The sequence below is a fragment of the Thrips palmi genome, unplaced genomic scaffold (genome assembly GCF_012932325.1).
Source record: "Thrips palmi isolate BJ-2018 unplaced genomic scaffold, TpBJ-2018v1 HiC_scaffold_18, whole genome shotgun sequence".
Classification (NCBI taxonomy): domain Eukaryota; kingdom Metazoa; phylum Arthropoda; class Insecta; order Thysanoptera; family Thripidae; genus Thrips; species Thrips palmi.
In genome coordinates this window covers 16,221,583-16,239,692 of record NW_023144627.1, presented here as the reverse complement: position 1 = coordinate 16,239,692, position 18,110 = coordinate 16,221,583, and the positions used below count along the sequence as shown (strand labels likewise).

At 58.6% G+C, this 18,110-nt stretch overlaps 1 protein-coding gene across 1 annotated transcript in view; it reads right to left on the bottom strand.

The window, feature by feature from the left end:
* LOC117644327 (flocculation protein FLO11) overlaps positions 1-18,110 on the bottom strand; it is a gene marked incomplete at its 3' end in the record, with an annotated part of 57,427 nt that overhangs the window by 14,921 nt on the left and 24,396 nt on the right. The window contains exon 2 of the mRNA XM_034383678.1: positions 5,584-5,668. Within this exon, the coding sequence (XP_034239569.1) occupies positions 5,584-5,668 (85 nt within the window). The remainder of the gene's footprint in view (positions 1-5,583; positions 5,669-18,110) is intronic.

The window sequence follows — 18,110 nt, the reverse complement described above, 5'->3', positions numbered from 1 at the left end:
CGCCTGCATGCATGCGCGCCCGCCGTGGCTAAACGGGAGGCAGAATGTAATATCCTGTCTCGTTGCCGCCAAGCGACGTCGACGGCGGCCCGGCCGAACCAGGCCGAACCAGCGAGCAAAAGGCGAGGCAACCCGAGCGCTGTCGGCTCATTATAAATTTGCGAAACTATAGAGATGTGTGTGTGTGTGTGTGTGTGACCTATCCTCAATCGGCCTAGACCAGGGTGCATACGAAGTCGCTTGCATACGCTGCATGGGCCGAAATGTGCGTCCGATGCAAACCGCGCGAGCGCCTGCACTGTGAATGCAAATACATGAGATGCAGTCAAGATCAATGCCAGCGGGATGCGCCTTAGCCGCTCTTGCTTCTCCCCCTTTCCCCCGCCCCTCCCCCGTGCGGTTATGCGGTCTACACTTTTCAATGACAAGTTGCTGGCCGGCAGACGTTCTGCCCCGCCCCGCCCCGCCTCGCCCCGCCACGACGCGCCCGCAGCAAGGCGATGCACTTTACGCAATGGGGCGCTTGAACTTGAGGAACCTCCACAGTGCCAGTGGTCGACACAGCCCTCTAACCACCTAGTATTCGAAAATAAGGAACACAAATTCAAAAACTCAAGTCGAAAATTGCTTGTTGTTTGGGGGAAAACTGCAGTTAGTTGTGCCTGAGAGTCGAACCAGACGCGTGAGGAAGATCGGAAGAAAGCGGAGCGGTCCGCTTTCGGTTTGAGCCTGGCAGCCTGGCGGCGGGGCTCGCGAGCACGGCGACGCGGTGACGCGCGCCAGTCTCCGTTTATCGCTGTTTAGCGCGTCCCGCCACGCCGAGCCGGCCGAGCCGAGCCCCCGCCTGCAGACTGCTTCCGAGAGTCGTCGCTCCGTCTCTCTCGCACTCATGGGGCGCGCCATGTAGGTGCGAGGGAGACAGAGCGACGACAACGACTCTCAGCCTGCTGCCTGCACTTCTAGACGCGGATCAGCTGCGTGCGCTACGCGTGAAGCGCGCCGTGCCGTACCGAGCCGTACCGAGCCGTGGCGGCTAGCCGGGCCGTGCCGAGCCGCGCGACGCATTATTGCATCACCGTTGCACCAACAACGAGCAGCACGACGGTAATATGGTAATTGCTGACCCCTCACCTTCCTATCCTTTCTTCTTCGCCTTTTTCTTTTCGCTTTTCGCGCCACTCGTCTTCTTATTTCTCCTCGCACCGACAAAGGCATTTCGAGGGTTTCGTATGCGGTTCAACCTCGGGGCCAATGATGAATTTAGGTGTGTCAAAAATCCGTAAATTAAAATACTGAAAACAAATTTCCTTCACCTTTTTGTTTTTGGAAACAAGAAACGAAAAATGTCTTGGTGAAAGGGTGGGCGGCGTGCTTTCCCCTTGGCTTCACACCGACTCGATATATCGAATCTCTCGATAGCCGCCGTAAAGGCGAGGCGCTAATGAGAGGCCGCGGCTGATGGCTGGCCGGCACTGCACTGGCCAGCCGGCCCCCGAAAGCCTCATGATCGCCGCCCACGCGGTACCGCCAGGCACTGCCAGGCACTACGCGCACAGCGTTATCCGTTTCGCCACGACGGCGGAATTATCACCGCGTTGCCACAGCAACGTGTCATTTCGCGCCCCGGCCGGGCCAGCCGGGCAGCCTAGGCCAGTCGAGCCGCCCTTCGACGACCGCGCCAGCCTACACTAGAAATCAGCACGATTTTGTAGCCGGTTGCAACAGCGGCGGAGCAAGCTCTCGGCAGGAAATTAAACGCCGGTCGCGGGTATTTGAAGGGCAGGGCACGCTCCTAGCAGGCGAACTTCCAAGGTGTAATGGCTTATTTTTTGAAGAAAAAATTCCACACTGGAAAATTTTAGTTAGAGAAAATACTGTCTCAAAATGAATATTTTGGCGAAAGGAATCAAACAAAACAGTATAGTTTTTTTTTGTGGGGGGGGGGGGGGTGACCAGTTGAAAGATCGCGCTACGCGTCCACGCCCTTTCTGGGTCGCCGCTTTGCCTTCCAATCAGTGTCCGTTTGAGTGAGTCGCAACCCGAACCGCAATGTTGTGCCCCGTGGGAATTAACGCGCCGGGAATGGCGATTGGCTGGTTGGAGCGTGCTGGAGCGTGCTGCTGGGGCACTGCAGCGGACGGGGCGCGCGAGGAGTAGCACTGGAGTAGCACAGGGGCCGTTTCATCAGCCGGCCCCTGCCACCCGCATTTCAATTTCGTTCAGAAATTTATTGAAACTTGCAAATAAAATATTTTCAAAAAACAATTTTAACTCTCATTTTTAGCGAAAATTTTTCGTTTTTCCTGTTGACACTTAAAGCTGGAAGGACATGAGCTTGAACCGCGAAATCGTTTGTCGTGCCCCCCCCCCTCTCTCTCTCTTCACTGGGGCAAGGCTAGGGGACCTGGGACCAAAACCGCGACCCCACGACTTTAAGATCTCGTCCAAATGAAGGGACACTGCCGCTGCCGGTGTAAGTTCTCACGCGTGCACTACACTGCCTTCATGCCGCACCGTTCCAGTGGGCAAAGTTAGCCCCCAAAAAACCGAGCAAAAAACAGCTAAAAACTAGAAAATTCCATGTGCACCGCACCGAGTGGCCGTCGGCGGCTTCCGGGAGGCAGAGCCCCAAAATAGCTTCATTGACAGCGATTCCGGCGGTGAGTCACCGGGCAAAGGCCGCGCGCCGGTCATTCGAAAATAAAAGTGAAGAAAGGCACCTGCTGCTCGTTCCGACGTTCCGACCGTCCAGTCCGGCTAGGCGGCCCGGCCCGGCCCGGCCCGGAGGCCGACTGACCCGGAAAAATACGGGCGTGTCTGTGTGGTGAACCCACGCACCACGCACACACGCGGCGCGTCAGTTACGTCCGAAGCCCGCCACAGTCCGACGACCGACCAGGCCAACAAAAAAAGACGACCCGTCTTTTTGACAGCATTGCGGAAATCAAAACAAAAATCCGTTTTATTTAATTTTTTATTAATTTTTTAGAATCCGGGAGTCTTTTTCCCATACTCGAGACACGGTGCAAAGGCAGGTGCCGCGTCATGGGCCGGGTCGTTGGGCTGAGCCGGAAGGGAAGGGCCAAGGTCACGGAGAAAGGGGAGGGGAGGGGGGGGGGCACCGATGCGCCGAGGAAGAAGCGGTCGCGTCATGAGCGGCTCAGCGGCTCAGTCGCCCCGCACCGTCACCCTTCACTGACATGACAAAATATTAATCCTTGTCGATTCGGTTGGACATTTTAAAAAAAATGTTTAAAATCAGAAGCGACGCACTCTCTTTGTTTTCGAAATTTTCATTTTTTTTTCTTCATGTTTAACCGTGCTTAATAGATTTCGCCCCCAAGTGCATTCCAGCTAGTCGGCGGCAGTGGCGGCGGCGGGGTCTCCCACCTGATCCACGCACTGCTACGCACCCACTTGCGTTATGAAACTCAAACCTGTGCGCTTGCTTGCGTGTGCGTGTGTGAGTGTGTGTGCATACGCACACTGTGGGTGGGGAGTGGGGGCGTGCAGGCGCTTCTGTGTCGCCGTCGGGGTGCCGTCGTCGCCTCGTCGTGTCCTTGGCCGCCATCGGCCTCATCCTTTTACTCCGCGCGTCGCCCGGAACGGACAGGTTTCAGTCATATCTCTCTCGACGGCGGCTTCGAGGTCTCGAACCTCCAAGTGCTCGGAGGACGCCGAGGACGTCGACGGCCGGCGGGGGCGCGGCAGGCCGCGTGGCGGAGAGTGCACCGTGGAAGACAACGCCGTGGAGTCGATTGGTTTACAGCTCGACCTACACGCGATGACACGACGAAATCTCTCATAGGCATACTTCGATACTTGGCTTAGTGACTGACAATGTCGTTTATCAAATGAGGTACCGGGAGGCAGAGGAACACGCGCCGGAGCGTCAAAGCAAGCGGCTGGGCCGAAAACGGGGTGGGCCCTGCCTGCCACACCGCCCTGCCCCGGACACTGATACCCTCTGCCTGTTCTCCAGGCCTGGCCGCCCGCGGGCATGACCGGTGTTGCATAAGCAGAGGCGCGCCAAAAGCCCCAGCTCGGCCGACGTCGCCGACGTCCGACGCGGTCCACCGAGCCGGCATGTTTACAGCCCTCAGCCTGCTTTTGGCTGCCCCTGGCTGCCTCTGGCCCTTCGGATCATCGCCGCTCTATTCCCATCCTTCTCCACGCGACGCGACGCCGCCCTCGCTGACGCAATGACCTTGACGGGGATATCGAAGTCGTTCGTCCCGGCGGAGTAACACCGCGTTACGTGGAGGAGGACGAAAAAGCGGCTAAAAACGATGATAGAGGCATTATTCAACAGAAACAGGTGATTTTTCTCAACCTCTTCTTCTTCTCTCTCGGTCCGGGCGTGAAGGCCGTTGACCGGCCCAGAGCGGTCCGAGCGTTTTACGTGCGGGGGGCAACGAAAGAGGGGCACATAACTCACGCACCTGCCCGCCGACGGTGGAGGGGGGGGGGGGCGACCACTTGTTGCTGGGTATTCCAGGGGCCGATCACGGCTGATTGAGCAGACGCTCCCGCGCGGGGCGGGGCGGGGCGGGGCGGGGCGGGTGTGACATAACCCACGTGTCATAATTATACGGCCAGGCCGAGTGCCTGCCTCTTCGGGCGCGATGACAGACTGGATAGCGGTGATTTAATTACGGGATTCCCTAGCTTAGGAAGAAAAGTCATTGCCTTGCAAGTCAGTCATGACTATGAAAAAAAAACCTAAACTATTTAATAGCAAAACTGTTTTTTTTTTTTTTGCACTGCCACTGCACTGCCTCTGAATATCCAGTGCACCCCCAGACAAAAGCAGTGCACACACCGGCGGCCCGCGGGTTGCGCAAGGACATTGGATCTGAACGAAGTGACCACACGTGTGCGGCGCAGTGCGCGGTGCGCGGTCGGGCGGCGCCGCTGGGTGTCGGTCCGTCAGTCAGTCTGCGGGACGCGAGAAGACAGCCGTCGCCTCGCACCTCCACTGTCGTCTGGAAAAGCCGTAAAACTCGCGAATGCTGGGGTTGGTGTTTCCCGCGCCGTCACAGGGGACCGCCAGGCGAACGCGAGGCGAACGCGAGGCGTGCACGGACACGGACGCCGTCACTCTCAATCAGAGGGCACCCCGCCAGGCCGCCTCTCTCTCTCTCTCTCTCTGTCTATCGCACTCATGGGGAAGCCCCTCCCGCGGGGGTGCGAGAGAGACAGAGCGACGGGAGTGCAGGCCGGGCCCATTGGCGCTGCCTTTCGAGGAGGAAGAAAGCAGTGCGTGTTATTGCAGGCACGGAGTGGCGACACCTGTCGATGCGTGTGTGCGTGTGTGTGTGTGTGTGCGCGTGCGTGCGAGGCGCGTGTGTGCGGTGTCCCGCCGCGCAGGCCCGAAAGGCAAGCCATGGGGAACACCCAGGAGCGGTAGGGTGTCCCCGCGGCCTCACGTCCACTGGAAGAAAACGCACCCCTCTTTATCAATAATCTTGTGAGTACATGTCTGGCAGCACACTCACACACATTCCCCCACCCCCTGAAATCTTTCTCTCTCTGTCTCTCTCTCTCTTTTCCAAAGAAGTAGGCATCAGGTTGGGTACTCACTGTCGTCCGCCGTGGCTAGGGCTGCTAGGGTGGCCAGGGTGGCGAGCAGCCCCAATAGGGTGCCCCCCCGCCAACTCCGCCCCATCTGAAACACACAGAGAGAACCACTCGTTAGACTGCGTTCCTCGAGAATGTCCGAAACAAGCTAGTCCACGGCGGTTGGTGTTGAACATGGCGTAGTCACTGTTTTCGTTGTTGTTATCGCCTTTTTATTATAATACATGGTAGTTATTATTATCTTCGCAGACGCTATTTTCTCCGCTGTGCAAACGCGACGTTTCAAAAAACAAGAACTCGCAATCTGCGATCTTATTGACTCTGCTCCGCTCGCTTTCCGTGAATCGGTGCGGCGGGGCAGGGCGGGGCAGGGCGGGGCAGGGCGGGGAGTGTCCAGCCGCCGTCCGGCAAACTAATTACCGACCGAGATCACGAGCCGATACACTGGTACGCCGGTACGCCGGTACACTGGTACTCAAGGGCCGGTCAGGCGGCCAGCCCGGCAGCCAGCCCAGCGGCCAGCGGGGCGCAATCCGATCCCGGAGACGAACCGGAAGCAGAGGCGCTTCCGGTCATCGCGACATTCAGATTAGTACCGGACACGGTGTAGGACATCGCGGAGCTGGACGAGCAGGGCGTAAAGACCGACAAGCCGACTTCCTCGAATGGAATAGCTCGAGGGTATCAATGGACTGCTCTCCGAACGAGGAATCCATTGATGGGGTCACACGTTCGGTTCGAGTCAAACTTAGCGACTCTGGAGCTCAAAACGCGTCTAGAGTTTTGTCCGCCTCCGCCGGTCTTCTGGCCCACTGTGGGGAGGTGGTTCCCGGACACACCGTTCACCAGGCACTCACAGCGCAGTGGCGTGTTGCGCTGCTTCCATTCATCCGGCCGGCCGTCCGAGCGCGCTGCTCCTCCCCGCGGCATGCCGCCATTCCGAAGGAACGTCGCTCTCTCTCTCTCGCACTCACGGGGCGTCCCGTAGGGCCGCAGGGGTGCGAGAGAGACAGAGCGACGGAGCGACCCTTCGGGCGGCATGCCGCGGCAGTGCAGTGGTCGTTGAGGCGGCTTGTTTTTGTGGCGCCGAGCGAGCCGCGTTGCCCATCGCCCTGCCCAGGCCCTGCCCAGGCCGTGCCCTTGGGAGTGAAAGGGCTGGCCGGGCCGGCCGCACCTGCAGCAGGTGTCTTATTGTGTGCCGGCTGTGCTGTGCCTCGGCGGTGCCATCTCGCTCTGATTGGTTCGGCATGCAACATGCATGCAACATGCACGCCCCGCGAGCCTCGCAATTGCAAGCCTCACAACGAGGCAGTTGGCGAACCTGGCGATGAGAACAGCCGCTAGTTTTGGCGGGAGAAATCCCTCGCGCGCCCGAGCGGAGCAAAGCCTGCCTGCAGACTGCTTCCGAGAGTCGTCTTCGTCGCTCTGTCTCCCTCGCACCCGTAAGGGACGCCTCGTGAGTGCGAGAGAGACAGAGCGACGAAAGCGACTCTCGGAATGAGTCTGCTGTAGGTCGCCGCGCCGCTACCAGTGCGCATTTGCGTGCCCCTCGCAAGCAGGGAGTCGTAAAGAGAGCAGTGTCGTCAGTTTGAGAACGGACGGTGGCGCGCTGCGAAGGTGAGGCCGGCACACTGGGAGTCGGTTTCGTCGCTCTGTCTCTCTCGCACTCACGCGGCGTTCCGCAAAGGTGCGAGAGAGACAGAGCGACGAAATGGACCGTCCGGCACGAGGAAGCAGATTCCGTCCGAGGAAGGACGCCTGGCGGTGCTTTAGTTTTCACTTAGCCGCGATCGGACTAGAGGCCAGCAGACTGATTCGCTCCGTCTCTCTCGCACCTATACGGGGCGCCCCTTGAGTGCGAGAGAGACAGAGCGACGAAAACGACCCTCAGTCCGCAGGATCGGGAGCACTGTGATTGAGTAGGGTAGCCTTTCGCGAGGCCGAGGGGAAAATTCATGTTCATTAGCACGAAGCGATAGCCGTGTTTACCGCTCAAACTTGAAGCTCTTTTACAGTGTGCAAACACTGTACTGAGCAGAAGTGGTCACCACCCTCTTTTACCGTGTGGTGGTATAAGATAAGAAGCTTGGATGAGGGTGCGCATGAGAACGCTATGGCATCCGAGGCAGCCGTTGTGGAAAGCCAGCAGACTGCTTCCGAGAGTCGTCGCTCTGTCTCTCTCGCACTCATGGCGCGTCCCGTTGACGTGCGAGAGAGACGGAGCGACGGTGGCAGGCGGTGACAAGGCGCGTGCTGCATCCATGCTGCATCGGCCTGCATGTTTTGCATGCAGTGCAGTATCCCATTTCACGTGAGAGAGGGGCCGGCCGGTGGCAGGCCCCTTGAATGGCGCCTCCTCCATGCACGTCTTTTTCTTCTCACGCGAGAAAGCTCCGCCGGGAAGCCAATGGCGCGCCGTGCCTTGGCCACGCGGCGCATGCACGTCCAGCGGACATGATGAAGTGATGGAAAAGTAAAGTGGCAAACGAGTGGACACGCCGGCCAACCGGCTAGCGCTTTGCTGTGCCAGGCCACGCGGTGGAAAAGGGACACACCGACTCGAACGCACCGTGGGTGGATGCGGCCGAAATTCCTGACGCGTTTTGAGCTCCAGAGTCCCTAAATAGGACTCGAACCGAACGTGTGACCCCACCAATGGATTCCTCGTTCGGAGAGCAATCCATTTGTGGGGTCACACGTTCGGTTCGAGTCCCATTTAGCGACTCTGGAGCTCAAAACGCGTCCAGAGCTTTGACCGCCTCCACCGGTCTTCTGGCCCTCTGTGGGCCGCGGCTAGACTGAGCGCAAGGCCGTGAGCTGCAAAAGGGACACTCGAGGAATGGAGCGGGGTGGTAGGGAAGGAGCCGGGCCTTGCAGAGCGACGCAAAGGGTCACTCCAGAAGTGCAGATAAGCGGCAGACAGGCCGGAGTGGCGCGAGATCCAGCCTGGAGACTTGCACGCACGGCAGCGCGAGAAACCACGCGGTGTCCCACTCACATCGGCAGTGAGAAGTGATGGTGCGTGCTTTCAGTGTGGGGACACTCTGGTTGACATCAGAGCTTGCTTCATCCACTGTTAAAAATAAATTGGGAAATCCACGAAAAAGCGGTCAAAATCTCGGACGGGTTTTGAGCTCCTGAGTCGCTAAATGGGCCTCGAACCGAACGTGTGACCCCACCAATGGATTGCTCTCCGAGCGAGGAGTCCATTGGTGGGGTCACACGTTCGGTTCGAGTCTTTTTTAGCGACTCTGGAGCTCAAAACGCGTCTGGAATTCCGGCCACCTCCACCGGTTTTCTGGCCCACTGTGCGACGTGGTCCTCGTCATACGGAAGACGCCCAAGAACTGGGCCGGCAGTCATTGGGATCAATTTCCCTGGACCTTGACTCGTTTGCCTGCTGCCTGATTGTTGGCCAAGAGATCAAGATCAGGGCGTGATGATCGCGGCTCGATAATCACCATGGGAACCACACTGGCGAAATAACGCGAGCCGAAAGGCCGACAAAGGCGAGGCGGGTCGCACTGCCGTCTCACTCGCACTCGCGGAGAGGCGGCACACTGCGCGGCCGTCTCGCTCCCACTCGCGAAGTGGCGGTACACTGCGCGCCCGGGTCACACAGTAGTGCAAGTAGTGTCTGCCTTGCGCAGTGGGTGCGACGAGGAGAGGCAGAGCGCGCCGCCCGTGGCGAGAGGGAGGGAGAGAGAGAGGAGGAAAGAATGCTGAGAAAACGGGCGGCACGCTTGATGCCCAAAGGTGTTAGAAAGAGGCGGGCCGAATTAGCAAAAGTTAAGAATCTTCATGACCAACATTACCGCCGCGGACATTCAAGACTCGTCGAGAAATATTTATTTTAAAACTTCAGCAGAAATCAAAACAATTTTTTTTTTAAAGTGTTCTTTGGTCAGCGTCGAAGAAACGAACCACACGCCGCGCGCTTGGAAACGCGCGAATGCCAGCGGAGAGTACGGAGAGGAGAGTACCTGGAGATGCGATTATCACCTTATGAGAGCAAATCAATTTCCCTTGTGAGTCCAGTCCGGCCGGCCGACCGGCCAGACCAGGCGGGGCGAGACCGCCAAAGGTCAGCGCCGCCATTCTTCGGCCGCCCCTCGCCTCGCCGGAGGACTCCCAGGACTCCCAGGACGCTCATCACGGGGAGTAATGAGATCGCCACGGCGCTCATTCAAGGCGACGCCAGACAACAACAACAACAACAATAACAACAATAACAACAACGACAACAACAACAACAACAACAACAAAGCCAAACAACAATCACAAAAGGCGAGAAACATGGCGAATAAAAACAAAGGGGAATAAAAAAACGCGCGAAACACCGGCGAATCACTACCAGACGCTCGTTGTTTTGCTTATCACCGAAAGTGACGAGGCGGAATGATGCGGGGCACGTAGTCGTGCGAGAGAGAGAGAGGGGGGGGCGACGCGGGAAGAATACAGCGAGGGGGTCGACGACCCAGAGGGGGTACCGCACCGATGCTGTCACACGCGAGGCATGCACGCAGTGTGGGAGGAAGGGTTGGGCCAGCACGTGCGGACGGACGGACAGACAGACAGACAGACAGACAGACAGACAGACAGACAGACAGACAGACAGACAGACAGACAGACAGGCAGACAGACAGGCAGGCAGACAGACAGACAGACGACGCATGGTCCTGGACGCCATGACGTATACAGAACAGAGGCTTCTCTATACTTTTGATGCAGTTCTTTCCTCCGATTGCGCCTAGAGTGTAATGCGAGCCGCACCGCGCGCACTGCCTTTCCGGTGCCTTGGCTGTGCGCCGTGAATGAATGCATGCTAAATAGTGGGTCGTGCCGTATCCCCAACGCGGCGCGCCTTCCTGCCCGATATCACCGTGTTTACAAGGATGTTATGCGGATCAAGACGAATGGGGTAACTACACCGTGAAGAGCGGAACAGTCAGACGGCACGGGGCTTTCCGCCTCAGAGTGACCCCACCAATGGATTCCTCGTTCGGAGAGCCATCCATTGGTGGGGTCACACGTTCGGTTCGAGTGCCATTTAGCGACTCTGGAGCTCAAAACGCGTCTAGAACACGGCAAAAGTACCGCCTGGGATTCCCAGGCGCATCATGGGAAAAAGGGCCTATTTTCCAGGCACCGCCTGGGAATCCCAGGCGGTGCTTTTGCCGTGAATTTTGGCCGCCTCCACCGGTCTTCTGGCCCACTGTGCGACATGACGCTTGATGTGGTGGTCAGAGCGCGGCCGGCGTTGCTTCGCGTTGCTTGGTGTTCCACAACACGTTGTCCCCGTCGGATTGGCTGGATTGGCGTCGTCCGCTGCGGACTTTCTCCTATAATTCAGCGACTCAATTCCTGGCAGGTCCAATGCACACGGACTCTACTCGACTGGCGGGGCAACGAATGCCCGCCAGCGACTCGGGCACTCGGACACGGCGGCGATGTATGGAGGCACCTCTCTATGACGTGAAAAAACGAAGGCGGTTGGCGGACCTGCTTTGGCGGGGCGGGGCGGGGCGGGGCGGGGCGGGGCGGGGTGGGGCCAGCCTGCTGCTGTGTGGGTCAAGGCGGCGAGCCCCACCTGTCAGCCACTGGCTACCCGTCATTAGGAATCGAACCGACACGCCGCGTGGTGCCGCGAGGTGCCGCGAGGCGGATGCGATGCGGTTCCGAGCCTTTTCGACTGGGCCACTGGGCTGAGGCCGGCTGAGGCTGACCCCAAGGCCCAAGGCCGGCTCGGACACTTGAGCAAACGTGCCCGAGGTAAGGGCGGCCCTTGGTACTGGGCGGTGCCCTGCGGCGCCACGCTGGCGGTGCTCACGGCGCTCACCGTGTTCACAGCCAGCAAATCGTGCGCTCAGCTCGGCGCCGGCGAAGCCAGCGAAACAAGGTTATCACGAGTTGTCGGCTTTTTTCGTTCTCGCAGTCACATCTAGCCGTGGGCGTGGCGGCGGGGCACGCCCTGGGCACGCCCTGGGCACGCCCTGGGCACGCCCTGTGTTTGTATGCGCTACTTGATGCATGTAGTAACGGCCGCCCCGCCCCGCCCCGCCCCGCCCCGCCACGCCCCGCCACGCCCCGCCCCGCCACGCCCCGCCCCGCCCCGCCCCGCCCCGCCCCGCCCGCCACGCCCCGCCCCGCCCCGCCCCGCCACGCCCCGCCCCGCCACGCCAGCGCACGCCTCGCCTCTCACTCCGTGTTACTAAATCAATCACCCCGTGATCGACTGTGCGCGCGAAGCAGCGCGAAGCGCAGAGCAGTAAACCACCGCGATAGAGAAACAAGCAGAGTCTCGACGTGTCAAATGAGGTGAAAAAAAGTTGCCAAAATGTGGTGAAAATGGTTGCCAAAATGAAGTAAAAAGGGTTGCTAAAATGAGGTGAAAATTGTTGCCAAAATGAGGTTAAAATTGTTGCTTGGGCGTTGTTTGATGTTTATGAGGCTTGTTTGACTCGCAGAAATAACACAGGCCTCCTCAAAGGCTCTTTCTGATTCCAGCGAGGCCCACGCCTCTGTAGGGGTAGTCGAGGCGGCCACGCTCGCGGAAATACGGAACGCGAAGCCCCCAAGCCGCCAACGCACGTGCCTTGGGTCTGCCTTGGGCCGCACAGTGGGCCAGAAGACCGGTGGAGGCGGCAAAAATTCTAGACGCGTTTTGATGTCCAGAGTCGCTAAGTGGGACTCGAATCAAACGTGTGACCCCATCAATGGATTCCTCGTACGGAGAGCAATCCATTGATGGGGTCACACGTTCGGTTCGAGTCCTATTTAGTGACTCTGAAGCTCAAAACGCGTCAACAATTTTTGCCGCCTCCACCGGTCTTCTGGCCCACTGTGGGCTGCATTCCCGAAGGCCCTTTTCAATCAGAGCGGTGTTCGCAACGAGTGCATTTGGGTTGCGTCGGAGGGAAACCCGCCAAACCGTGCCAAGCGGACGCAGCAAACTGCAGGCAGGCACAGTGCTGCCTGGAGAGCTGCCTATTTTGCGTGCCGGAACAACGACGATTAAAAAGCAGCCTAACATTGTTTGTTTTCCGAATAATTTGTTCCCACGACAGCCGACCACATTCACAGCGTGTAAGCAGCGAAAGCACCGAGCGAGAAACACAGCCACACCTGCCGTAACCGATACGTCAAAGCGGCGAGGAAAAACTGAAAACTAACGACGGACGGCCACGCCCCTAGCATTCCGTTGCATCTCCTTTGTGGTTGTGTCATCGCGCATAACGAGGCGGCCGAAGACGAAACCAGCACACTGATTCCGAGAGTCGTCGCTCTGTCTCTCTCGCACCTACACGGGACGCCCCATGAGTGCGAGAGAGACAGAGCGACGACTCTCGGCATCAGTCTGCTGGACGGGTAGGCCCGCCCGGGCCAACGCCCGGCGGGAGCGGAGGGAGGCTGGCTACCCTTAGGAGGGCGGTGCCGTGTGCACTGGTAAAGGAGGGAAGGGGGCTTTGCTGCTTGGCCTGCGTATTTGGGCAGTGTGCCGGATAGCCGTAACGTTTACTTCACAGGACCGACCGGCCGGGCCAGGGTGGTCCTCGGAAACGACCCCATTTTTCCGTCGTCGCCGCCGAACCTCGCCGCCGTCGGCCCGCGCAACCACCCCGCCCCGCCCCGCCCCGCCCCGCCCCGCCCCGCCCCGCCGTTACGGCCTTCCTGCGAATAGCCAACCGACTTGGGGCTGGCGCGCTGCCTTCCGCCAGGCGTGGGGCGTGGGGCACGCCTCGACCCCAGAAAGGGCATCGCTTGGCCTTGGTCGGCTTGGGCGTCGCGGCGCCGCGGCGACGTCGGCGGCCAGCGTGCCCCGGCGTCACGAACGCGTCACATCACTTCCTGGCCGACGGACGGACGGACAGACGGACAGACAGACAGACTGACGGAGAGACAGGCGGGCGAAGAAAGGGCCGATTGCATACGCAGAAGTGTGTTCGCAACGCCCCTGTCGCGACCCCACCCGCCACGCGCCCAAGACAAGACAACTCTATGGGCGGCGGGGCGGACACGAGCAAGCTGAACCGACATCTCATTCCCGTTGAGCGGATCCGTCCTTCCGAGCTGCGGACGCGCAACGCCACTCGGAAATTTAAATTTTCATCTTTCCGAACCGCGAGTGGTGGTGCCCCGTCCAAATTGGTCGGGTCTCAGCTCCTCGCGCCTGGCTGAAACTGGTCCCGGTTGCGATACCTGGAACAAAAGACAGGCGCATCGCGGCTCGGCACGACATGGCACGGCGCGGCACGACATGGCACGGCGCGGCACGGCGTGGCACGGCGCGGCGCGGCACGGCTAGAACACGCAACGGAACAACTCGCATAGCATAATGCGGCGACGCGTTCCAGGAAAATCCACGCAAGCGACCCGCACCGGCCGGCAGCTACGCGCATCTACGCGCCGCTACGTGACTCTGATTTGGACAAGGCTGCGTTGCGGACGTTGGCGCACACACTCTGAAAACACGCTGTTAGAAATGGAAGTGGATCTAGTTTTGCTATTTTTACTAGGTTGGAAGGGAAGGATGTCCGGGCCGATGGATGTAATCCGTGGGAAGGGTGACAAGGGTTGTGAGGTCCCCGATCGATTTATCGATTTATCCTCGTTCTGAGAGGAATCCATTGGTGGGGTCATTCGTTCGATTCGAGTCCTCCGCGCCGGTCTTCTGGCCCACTGTGCCTCGTTCGATTCTCCCCTCTCATGCATTAGTGCGTTGCGTACCTCCTCCGCCACTGCAGGGGCTTCTCCAGCAGGAAATTAGTGGCGCTTATTAAAACGTTACTCAAATTCAACACGTTTTGGCGACGACGCGCCAAACCTGGCGTTGGCGCGTGACACGGTGGCGCAAAGCGAGGCCTAGTTCGGCCACCCTGTTACGTGGATCGTGGACGCGAGCAGACAGACAGACAGACAGACGACACAGATGGAAGATCCTCCCGTCCTCCTCGACGTCGCCAACGAGGGCGATACGTCACCGAGGCCTCCGCCGCCGCCGACGCCGCCAGAACGCAAAGCGCCTCCAGTAGCTTGATGGCAGACGCGGCGCGCCGAGCCAGCTGGCCGGCGACGCCGAAGTCAGTGGAGCTGCTCGCCGATTTCAGGTTCAAGTGAACTAACTTCTGGACGACGGCCAACCCGATCCGCCACGGCGGAGCCGACTTCGCCGCCAGTAAACGACAGCGTCGGTGGTTTCACAAGAAAAAGAACACCCGTCTCTGACCCATACTGCACGCGTCTGGGGCAACGATTCCCGCGGAAAAAAGAAAATGTGAGATTAAAGACCGGAGTCCGGCGAGAATTTGCCGGAGTTCCGCGGTGCGGCGTTGTCGCCGGTGCTTTTTTTTTCTTTTTTTTTTCCTGCCGGAGAACCGAGAGCGACCGTCGAGTGGCTGTGGAACTCAACAATCTCTCCGTCGGCGGAAAAAGCGGACGGCCGGCCGACGGCGGGATTAAATGAAATCAAGAGAAAAAGGTTCAGTCGGCGCATTTTAAAGGGACGGCTTTTCTTCGCGTCGGAGCGCTGCCCGCAAAATCAATATCACAGTGCAGCGGCCTTTTTGGCGCGAAAAGGAAAGTGCCGGAATTGGCCGCCAGGGGGCGTAAATCACGTGCTGCAAAGGCGGCGGAACGACAGGGCGGTGCGTGAATTTAGCGTCGCAGTTTTGCCTGGCAATGTGACGGGCCGCCTCGCCTTTCCGCACTCCGCCACTACGAAAACTACAGTGGAGCGTCGGCCGGATTTTCAGGAAGTCCACGCGGCTTGCGCAAGGCGGTGCAAGGCGGTGCAAGGCGGTGTATGACATGTCGCGCACAAGGCGGTGCGTTTCCGCGGACGACAGCGCCTCGGACGTGTGCCGCGCTGCGAGAGAGAGAGAGAGAGAGAGAGAGAGAGAGAGAGAGAGAGAGAGAGCCATAATTGGGCAACAGTTAAGGGATCTAATAATTCGGTTGGCGTCGAATATAGGCTCTTCCCGTCTCCTTGATTTTCACGTTGCGCTTTGCAGAGTGATCGAAACGAAGCACGGCGATCTGCAGTGAACCCTTTCCCGCGTCTTTTCATCGTGTATTTTTTTTTTGTTTTGGTCTCGAAATGTTTACATTGGCACGGGCATACCCCCTGACGGGCCCGGCGCGGTATATGACGCAACACGGTGCCCCTGCCTCAGTTTTTCTCAAGCGCTTTCCACCGAGTTCTTATTTTATTGTCAGAGGGTGCACCTATTCCCACGTCCGTGCGAACGTGTGTGTGTGTGTGTGTGTGTGTGTGTGTGTGTGTGTCTTTTAAAAGGGGAGGGGGCATGTGCCTGAGTGAGTGTGTGTGTGCAGAGCAGTGTGTGCTGATGGGTGCTCATCCACGGTCCGACCACGTTACGTGTGTCTGAACAATGACCTGCCCATGATACCATTATCGCTCGGTGGGCCGGCCGTAGACTGTAGTAGGGACAGCCCTGGCAGCCCTGGCAACAAGGAAGCAGGCGGATTACCGGGCCACTGTGCTTGCTGTGCTTGCTTCGCCGGCCGGGCTGCGTCTCGGCGTTTCCTCCCCTACACTTTCATTCTCTCCGCCAGACTTGATGGCGTGCGGTGTGCGGTGTACCCACGGCCGCAGTAATGTCTGCTAGTTTGTAGCGCGAGAAGGACCGCCGCCCTTGCAAAATCCGGCCACCCCTCTTTCTTTTTTTTTCACACATGCACGTAACGGATCCAGTTCGCCAGTGAAGAAGGCGAGCGGAAGGAGCGTATGGATTCGGATAGGGGCGAATTATGAAACCGAGGAGCGGTCAACAGTGGGCCAGAGGCACTGGCTCATGAATCAGGTAAATACACTGGCACAATTAGAACCCCATTTAGCTCAGGCTCAGAGATTCTACAGTGGGCCAGAAGACCGGGGGAGACGGTCAACCCGGACGGGTTTTAAGGTCCAGAGTCGCTCAATGGTACTGAAACCGAACGTGTGACCCCACCAATGAAAAGCTCTCCGAACGAGGAATCCATTGGTGGGGTCACACGTTCGGTTCGAGTCCTGTTAAGCGACTTTGGAGCTCAAAACGCGTCTAGAGTTTTGGCCGCCGGCGCCGCCGGTCTTCTGGCCCACTGTGCGAGAGCGGAGCCTCTGAGCTAAATAGGGTTCTAATTGTGCCGGTGTACTTGATTCATGACACGATGCGAGACCTCTGACCCGGGGCCGGCCGGGGCCCTGCACTGCATGAGCCCCACGCGGGCCGTCGCTCTGTCTCTCTCGCACTCATGGGGCGCTGCCTTGAGTGCGAGAGAGACAGACAGCCTGCGCCTCAGGAAGCTCATTATTGCCGGCACGACAATGCACGACGCGAGGCCGTCAACGTCGTCGTCAAAGAGCGCCTCGTTCGTTAGCGATCCAGATGCGATCTCCCGACGCCTTGCTGACGCCGCGGCTGACGCCTCGCTGACGCGACGCCCCGCTGGCCGGCCGCCCCCGGGGCCCGGAGCGAGCCCCATTCCCATTGTCGGCGAACAAAAGAGTGACGCAAGGCGACCCCGCCTCGGACTCGAACTCGAACTCGTCGAGGGCTGACCGCCGTGACCTTCCGGACGATGGAGGTTCGGCGGATGGTCCAGTGCGGTCGAGTGCGACCATGGTCGCGCGGCACCGCGCAGAGAGGCGGGTTCCGCGCACTCGGCGGACTCACTCTGGGGACGTCGATATCTCGATTGCTCGAATCGAACTCATGATGGTCCCAATTAGTTCCTCGTTGCAAGGGCAATCCATTGGTACCCTCACATGTTCGATTCGAGCCCTGTTTGACGACTGGAGGTCAAAACGTGTCTCGCCGTTTCTTCAGTTAGTTGAGGGAACCCTGCCCTGTATCAGATCTGGAAGGTAAAATGAACCCCTGGCCCCTTAAACCCTGTAATGAGCAGTGTAAGGGCAAATTGAGGGCCTTGCGGCTGGGTCAGCCAATCGGCAAGTACGGCTGCCATCGAGACCCATACACCATTAAACCACAAATCGCCTCGTTGGACTCGCTGGCCGACCTTCCCCGGCTTTTCGGCTGCCGCTAGCGTAATTTCGACTGCAGCGGTCGAGATTCCGAGTCTCGCTTCTGTCAAGGTGACGCCGGCGGTATCGTATCCACCACAAGCAGCCCAGGTATTTTTTAGGGGTTCCCAAGAACCCCTATTGTCCGAGGTCCGTGGATTCCTTCCCCCCCCCCTCTTCGATTTTCAAATAAACAACGCTAAACTATTTCAACTATAAAAAAAAAGAAATTCCAAATTTTTTTGAAAATTCATCGTGGAAATTTTCCCTAAACGCGAAAAACATAAATTTGCAACAATCGAAAAACCCGAACCGTTCATGATATGAAAAAATGGTTCAAATAAAAAATGTACCACTCCTCAAACTAAACCCCCTGGCTCATCAAAGTGACAAGAAAATTTTCTGTGTTCTGAGAAATGGTTTAAAAAATGAGAAAAAAACGCCATGGCAAAGACACGACACCATCAGCCAACTGTCAAAATTTTAAGTGACCCATCAAAAAAAA